We start from the raw sequence: 8375 nt of genomic DNA on the forward strand, positions 1-8375 counted from the left end.
AGAGCAATAGAGGAGTACAGGCAGGTCATTGAGAATGGTGGGGTCCCTAACCTGAGACTGCTGGCTAGGGCATGGAACGTACCTAAGTCTACTCTCCAGCGCAGGGTAAAAGGTAATGGTCACTCTGAGCACACAATAGGGAGAAAGCTGATCATCAGCAGTGAGGATGAGGTAGAGCTTGGGGAGATGATAGTCACATTAGCAAAACCAGGATTCCCCCTGAGGATGAGTGATACACAGCAACTGGCCTACCAGTTTGCCACCAAGAAAGGAATCAGGGGATTCAGTGAAGTAAAGGAAAAGGCTGGTTACAAATGGTTTAGGTTTAGTTTTTTGAGACGCAACCAGAAACTCAGGATCAGGAAAGCCGAGGCTCTCTCAGCCAAAAGAGCTGCTGGATTCAACCCCACTAAATACTGCCCGTAAATAGGCAATCGAACCGGGCCGAATTGTCGGGCCTCATGCCCTCAGACCTGGGTGAAAAGCGATTGGACCTCACGCAAACAGCGGGCAGCCCACGGCCCAGCCAACCCACAATTACGCACCGCGAACCCGAACCTCTGCTCCGTCCGGAGAACCGTAAACCCTCGGACGCGTTGCGGGGGATTCCTTCCTGGCACCACCAGTCTCCGTTTGTTCGGTCCCGGTTCTCAGCTCCAGCGGGGGTTATCTCGGTCTCCACAGACGCTCGTTCACGTTCTGCCCTTTGAGCATCCCTCTCGCGAAATTCTTCCTCTGTATATTCAGGCTCGTACAGGTACGGTTGGGTTTGGGTAGAAAAAAACTCCTCATCAGAGTCTTCAAAAGTTTCAGTATATTCTCCAAAAGTGGCCATTTCTGTGAGATTGAAGAAACTAGCACTGCAGGTGCGGTGCGTCTGTAGCAATGACAGCAGGTAAACAAACTATTATAGAACCGGTAACTTATAAGTGCTAGGTGATATCAGTCCGCTGCTGCCATAGCCTACTAGGAAGTATGACACGCTGCTGCTGCTGCTGCTGCTGCTGCTGAGACATAAATCCTTCAAAATGCAAGGTTGGTTTTATTTCAAACATTCTATCAACACAGAGATGTACATCGATAGTCTGCCGCTACAATTGATTTGCCTCGGGTGCACTGTGGAGTCGGTATGAGTGTTTTTAATGCCATGCTAACTAGAACGATTGACTTGCGCTAGCCATAGCACAAGCGAACTCGGCAACTAGAAGAACTGAATGAAATTTCTTGAAAACATCTCCAGACGTCTCAAACACACCGGCTGAGTTGGAAAATAGGTCTTATGTCCAAAATTCCGAACTATCCCTTTAACCTGTTTTTTTTGCGTCGTACATAATTATGTCTTGACAAATGAACTACAGTTAGGTTTTGAAAGGCATACCCTGTCAAACCCTGTCAAGGCATACCCTGTCAACCCTTATGGATAAGAAGCCCTTAAATTTGTCAGAAGAAATGGGACATTTTAACTATAATTCGATTGTGCTGATGAAGATAATGCACCGTAAAGTGAGAATGTTGTTGAGATTGTTTTATCATAAAGGCACTGCAGTCAGCCATCACATATACTTCTTCATTGCAACATAATGTCCTTATCTATAAATAATTAATAAACAGAAGCTGAACTTAAAGGCCCTGCCTGCCATCCGTCTATTTTTAGACAGAAGGGAAGCGATACTATACTGAATATATTAAGAATGACTCGTCAGTTGTAATTCATACACTGGTAGTATGACTAATTGTTGTCATTGTTTGCAAATGCAATGTCTGGGTGAATAACTGATTATGTGTCTGTGGCTTGTACCCCACACATTAACACGGTTTCCATATATGTGACCCACATAGAGATGGTCCACCACAACATACATAAACACTTAGCATCATGTGATGTGGTTGGATTTCTAGTTAAAACAGGAAGAGCTGGTGGCGTTTCACAGAGTGCATTCATGTGTAAAGGTGTATGGAAGAGATGAGTGTACGTTTGAGAGGATCCTCAGATCTCTCTCTCTCTCTCTCTCTCTGCTCCGTTAAAGACATCACTGCCGTCATGATATCAGATCAGCCATGGCTGATGGACCATCAATAATAGATACAGACATATTTTAGGTAATAAGTGCATACTGTAATCTAATTCTTTGTAATTTAATTGACTCTGGTAAAGAGTAACTTAGAGTGGTGAAGTGTGTCTAGGGCTTTTATTGTGAAAGGTAAGAACTAAAGGGCAATAAGTGTATTTTTACGAATAAATTAATACATAAAAATACTTTGTGGACATTTGTGTTATGATTCTCTCTGATAATATTAAATATATATTACCTTCATAGATTTTTCTCAATCTCTCTGCCCTCTTGACTCTCGTCAATACTGAATTATGGGAGTATATTTTCTCAATATATATGTAAAAGGTGTGCTAATGGGATAACAGTCATATAGATGTGTAGGAGTGTGTGTGTGTGTGTGTGTGTGTGTGTGTGTGTGTGTGTGTGTGTGTGTGTAACGTCTTCCGCAGCTCTGGTCTCTCTTCCTCATCAAATCTCCACTCAGTCAGAGTGTGTGACATCACTGGAGTTTCCCCGAGGTAACTGGTTTAAAAAGAGTGTCAGGCAACAAGCCAGAAGTAAGAAGCTTTCAATCAGACTCACCAGAGCTCAGCTGAACTCAGAACATAATGGAAGATGAATGCAAGGTTGTGCTGGATGCCGGCGTCCACGCAGAGAGCAGGACCCAGGTGAAACCCGGCCTGAAGTTGTCGGCGGCCCTGCTGGCGTTCACACTCTGTCTCGCTGCTGCTGCTACTGTCCTCGTATTCAACAGCCAGGCCAAGGTGAGACACTAGTCTGAGATCAGTCTCTGAATTATTATAATAATCATAGAATAATATAAAAATCACCTCTCTGTCCTTCTCTTCTTCAAACAGGGACAAGGAGTAGATGGAGACAATTTTGGTGAGAAACTTTCAACAGACTTTCAACAGATCTTAGCGTCTATAATAACTCATTCTTTAGCTGTTGTCAAATCAATAAACACTTCTGCTGTACCTCATTTTATAAACCTGTCTTCTCTTTTTTCCAGATCTTCGCCACACATTGAGACAAATTTCAAATGTCAGAGCTGCCATTCATTTGCGAGGTAAATATAAGCAATCGATTCAGGATCAAAGAATACAAGTAATATGCACTATCTGACTAAATTGATGGCAGAAATGCTTGTAATTCATTTGGACCAGCAGTCTCTGTTAACAGTTCTAAAACAACTGGTCTCTAAGGCTTTAGGTTTAGAGTTAGTAATCCTTAAGGTGGTTCTTGGGAAGGTTTGGGGGGTTCTAGAGAAAGTTATTGATGAAGAAGTTGAAGCGCTATTGGAGAGAGTTGTTTGGGTTGTTTGGAACGTTTTAAGGTGGCTGCTGTGGATGAGATCAGCGCTTTAATTCCACTGTAATTAATCAGAAATGACAACATCAGACACATGTACATTGCTTTATGATGGATCCTTTGCAGCTTCTCTGTCCTTATTGTTTGCCTTCATTGTCGTTCTCCTTCACAATCTCTTGATCCTTTTCAACAGGAGAATACAACTCTGACAGGAAGACCTCAGTGGAATGGAAGAATCAGGTGGACCAGTCTCACTCTCAAGGAGGACTGGAACTCGACAACAACGAGATTGTGATTCCTCGAAACGGTCTCTACTTTGTTTACAGCCAAGCATCGTTCCGGGTCAACTGCAGCAGCAGCAGCAGCAGCGACTCGGACGCCCATGTCAGCCACACCGTGAAACGCTGGTCCAGCTCGTATGGGAATGACGATGCGAGGAAGTCCTACAAGACAATCCTGCACTCCATTCGCTCCGCCTGCCAGATGAAAGGCGGCAGTGATGGGGAGGAGGAGAAGAGGTGGTTCACCGCCGTCTACATGGGAGCTGTGTTCAACCTGAGGGAAGGGGACCGACTCCAGACGAGGATGGAGGAGAAGATGCTGCCGGGTCTGGAGGACGAGCCGGGGAAGACGTTCTTTGGTGTGTTTGCATTGTGAGGATAGGAATCTACATGGAGGCTTCCAACGTTCAGACCCAAACCTTTACGTTATGGAAAGTAAACAAAACTGTAGCACCGAAGTAGCAACAAGCTCATTTATGACATAGATGTCTCTGTGGGTTTAGAATGTTATTAGTCAGCACATTTTGCTGTACTGGCCAAGCTGCCATTTGTACTAATGTACCACAACTGCTACATACTTATTGTGTCACTACAGGCTGACAGAAAATATTTATTTGATTTATTTATGTATTTTATTTATGTATTTATGCTTTACTTATTTTCACATCCATCTCGTCTAAGCTGTCTAGTTCACTATGATGGGAGACAAGTGGATTATCAGAAAGACCAGACTCACACAATGTTGCTCATTTTAAAATGTTATTATTCATTATTATTTTGTCCTTTACGATTTTCAAAAGAAAAAGACGATGTTCTGTATGTGAAGCAATAAAAAAGTTGTTTCTTGACTAAATGTGAGCTTAAGTGCTTCCAGTATGTTTCACCGCCATTTTAAGAGTTTTAAGTTTATTTTGATGATTGTCCAGGACAATCATGAAATGTAATTTTCATGTGGTCCTGTGCCTAGCAGGGATTGTTGACGGTTAGGAGAACACAGCAACTAGATCACACATGGGCATTTTACGGCCCGTGGGCCAGATCTGGCCCATGGGCGATCTCAGTCCGGCCAGCGGGGTCCACAAAGGAGAAAAGAGAAAAAAAATCCCGCATTATAGAGGCATTTGAGTTTGAACTGCTATACCATCTGATTGCAACAGAGGGCGCTATTTAAATTTGGAGTGGGTGAAAATGCGCTTCCTTGCCTCTTGCATAGACAGTTTGATGATCATCAGGATGACTGCTGTGAAATGGATGTCTATTGTTTTTCTGATGAGCATTTCAATGCAATAATTTAGTTACAACAGCTGGATGCAATGTTTTTCACGAGTCATCATTTCTCACAGTTGTAATTTAATGGAGTTGTGTGTTTCTCCGTGAATAAAATTATACAAAAGCCTAATATTTTCTTCATTGAGTGATGCAGGTCTGTTACACAAATAGAACAGTCTCACTGAATACTTAATTGAGTAGTTAATATTAATATTCATGAGCATGATCATGTATTTGTTAAAGAAGGGCTGGTGAATAACACAATCAAACCCACCAAATCTATGTACCGGTAGTTTAAAATAATTCTGCACTAAATATTCCATGTTTAAATTTTATTTCCAATTGTGTTGCCCTTCACTTACTTTAACGGAGTCAGTATGGCCCACTGGGAAAAAAATATTGCCCACCCCTGAACTAGATGCTGGTGGAGGAAGTTGCAGCAATATGTGTGTGTCAACCACAAGGTAACAGAACAGCTGTTCTATGGAAGACCAGCAACAGGTTTTCTTCACTTCACTGAAATGTATCTGCAGCAACAATCCAATACAATGGAAGTGAATGGAATTTCCTTTGTGCTATGGGGAGCTTCATTCGTAACCGGCTGCTACTTGATTGGGTCAACACCATGACACTCTGGGCTCCTCGTGGTTCCCAGTCCAGTTCCCTAAACGTACAGGAAATAAAAGACTCAATGCTGGAAACCAAAACTTACTTACTTTTTATACTCTACTTTTCTCTTTTATAACACAATGAGCATGATGTCAGCCAGTTACATACATACATACATACATACATACATACATACATACATACATACATAAAGTACATACATACATACATACATAGTAAATTCTCATTCACATTACTTTACTATAGTTGGTGTGAATGATGAAATTAAATGAAATCATAGTTCCAGTTGTCACACAGACAGGTATCCCATGTGGACCAGAACTCTTCTCCCTTTTCGCTCTGTAATCTTAACCTGAATGTAAATGCCATGTCTATAGAGCTTTTATGGTCTTTTCAACCACTCAACATCCTGTCTACATTGACATGCCGATGGCTCAGACTTAGATAGGCAGACCTCAGTATCACATCTACTCCTTGTGGCGGCTTGAACATCAGTCCAGAAATGGGCTTGGTGGTATTACAGTACTGTGATATAATAAGGTATTTAGATATCCTGATGGTATGATTTTCAATCCCAATCATAAATCCAGAAGCAGCTCTTTCTATGATCCTGATGTGATGTGACCAGCAGACGCCACCAGAGGTCAGTGTCTCTATAATGGAACAGGAAGCTGAGCTCAGAAAGACTCAGGTCTAGATTTACTAACACATTTGCACCCACTTGAGGTGCAATCCTTTCACAACAAGTGCGTAAAAACATGGAACGGAATTTACAAACAAGGGCACTTGGGTAAAATCAAAGATTGCCTGCCACATGAGGTTCTCCTCGCCTGTGCCCTGTTGTATGCTACCGTTTCCTTGGTTCGCAGATTTAGGTGCTTTTTTGCGTTTTCAAGATCTGTGTTAGATACATTCTTTGCTCTCTTAGAGGCGCCCAAATTACGCTGGAGGACAGAGTATGCACTGTTTATCCTGTCAGGCTGTCAGGTTTGATAAATACTATGTAAAACTATGTAAAATGAGGAAGCACAGCATGCGCTGTGTGCAAATGCGCAATAAAAAACGCAGCGCAAACTGCGCCAGTCTAAGTAAATCTACCCCTCAGTGTTTCCATCATTTGTTACCTTAAAAAGCTGGTATATATTTGGGATTTCAATTTTGCTTAATTTTGTTTTAGAAAAATAAAGTTGATGCGACTTTCCTTTTCCTCCAGCCTCCACCAACTCAATGAACTTTGCAGCTGCATTTTGAGTCGCATCCATCCAGTTTTAAAGGCTGAGGTTATTCTATTCAGAAACAATTTCTGTTATATTACTTGAAATCCTCGTAACATACCGATAGCAATTAATTAATGAAATGCTCTGACATAAAACATTTTTTAAAATGTAATCTGTGGCCATGGCAGGACTGCCCTCTCTCACCTCACGAGCTCTCATTCCTACAACTTACCAACCAAACCAATGACTGCTGATATATATATATATCAGTGGCGAGCGGTGACCATTTACTGTGGTCATGCTGAAGTGTCAATACCATGCGCGCCCGTGGGGGGGCATTATATTTTTTAATAAAAAATATAATATGGTTAGTGGAAACAGCTTGTAGTGATCACGTTGGTCCAGAGTACATTTGATCACTATAAGCGGTTGATTACTAAAACCGAATTGTTATTACAGTATTTCACTTATTTTTTTTATGGAGAACATCATCTAAATGCCAGTTGTATAGTTTTTCAATGAGAAAAATGTAACGAAACGGTCGTCAGCGCGATCCTCTCTTACCAGAATTACATTTTGGCAAGTATGGTGAATCTAGTCAACAAGGCACAACTGGAGAACCGGTGGCTCTCAGCTGACGGAGGGTAGCTGCTACACTTTCCCAACAAGGATATTATTGGCTGGTGAGCGCAGTGTAGAGGAGCTACTCAATGGGACACGCTCAAAGGGAACTTGCATGCTTTCAAAGACTAAAAGTTCATTATTGTTTGGAATATCAAATCTAACACCTTGAAAGCACCTTTAAACACTTGATAGCTCAGAAAAGTTGCAGTTAAAGTAAAAAACAATGTCCCATGAGGTATCACAATATCCACCAAATCCCGTTAAAACTGTTCAGCATAGTCCAGTTCTCTGCTGTTGTCCAATGCCAATAGGCACAGCTATATAATGGCCAAATACACGTGTGCCTTGGTATGACATAAGATACCATGACTCACCTTTGCTGTCTCTGTACTACTTTTCTTAAAAACATAGTGAGAAAGTTTCCAGTGGAATACTAAGAGTGGAAGTATAGGGGAATCCCCGTTAGAGTGGTAAACCCCAGATCCCCCTTACAGCAGCCTCCAGAGGAGCAGTGGAATAAGTTCCTCTCAGGGTGGGATTATACTGCCATTTTACTTCATTGCTCTCATCATCACTCAGCTTTGCAACCCCACTTTTCCCCACTTTTTCACATTTTTCAACGCAATGAGGTGGGTGGAGTGAGGCTCAGATCTGGGGATGAAGTAACATTTTAAAAACAGTCACAGCAATGTACTCATAACAGTGCAGCACCTCTCCAACCACAACCAGGGAAACCCCAAACTGATCTGTTCTTTAGGCTTTGAATTGTTTGATAATATATCAGGGGCGTTTCTAGTAATTGACAAAGTCTGGGTCTTAGCCCAGACTATCTTGGGCTGAGGCGATGGTGTTCTGCCTGGAACCTGACTGCCTACATTTCATTTTATTTTACTGCATTGTATGACTATCAAAACTGTCTAATCTAACGGTGATGATGGAAATCGAGTGCAAAACATCCATTTACCATGGAGCTATTATCTATCAGGATT

At 41.9% G+C, this 8375-nt stretch overlaps 1 protein-coding gene across 2 annotated transcripts; it reads left to right on the forward strand.

Moving 5' to 3' along the window:
* Nucleotides 1-2626: 2626 nt before the first annotated feature.
* tnfa (tumor necrosis factor a (TNF superfamily, member 2)) lies at nucleotides 2627-4509 on the forward strand. 2 transcript variants are annotated; one of them, XM_084031879.1, is made up of 5 exons: nucleotides 2627-2818; nucleotides 2912-2939; nucleotides 3067-3123; nucleotides 3559-4005; nucleotides 4328-4509. In XM_084031879.1, exons 1-5 carry the CDS (start codon nucleotides 2663-2665, stop codon nucleotides 4333-4335), a joined length of 696 nt encoding a protein of 231 aa, XP_083888005.1. In that variant the 5' UTR covers nucleotides 2627-2662; the 3' UTR covers nucleotides 4336-4509. The 2 variants fall into 2 exon arrangements, with proteins under 2 accessions (XP_083888005.1, XP_083888004.1); XM_084031878.1 differs by having other exon boundaries at nucleotides 3559-4509.
* The last annotated feature ends 3866 nt before the right edge of the window (nucleotides 4510-8375 follow it).

This window comes from Eutrigla gurnardus (assembly GCF_963514095.1).
Source record: "Eutrigla gurnardus genome assembly, chromosome: 17".
Lineage (NCBI taxonomy): Eukaryota > Metazoa > Chordata > Actinopteri > Perciformes > Triglidae > Eutrigla > Eutrigla gurnardus.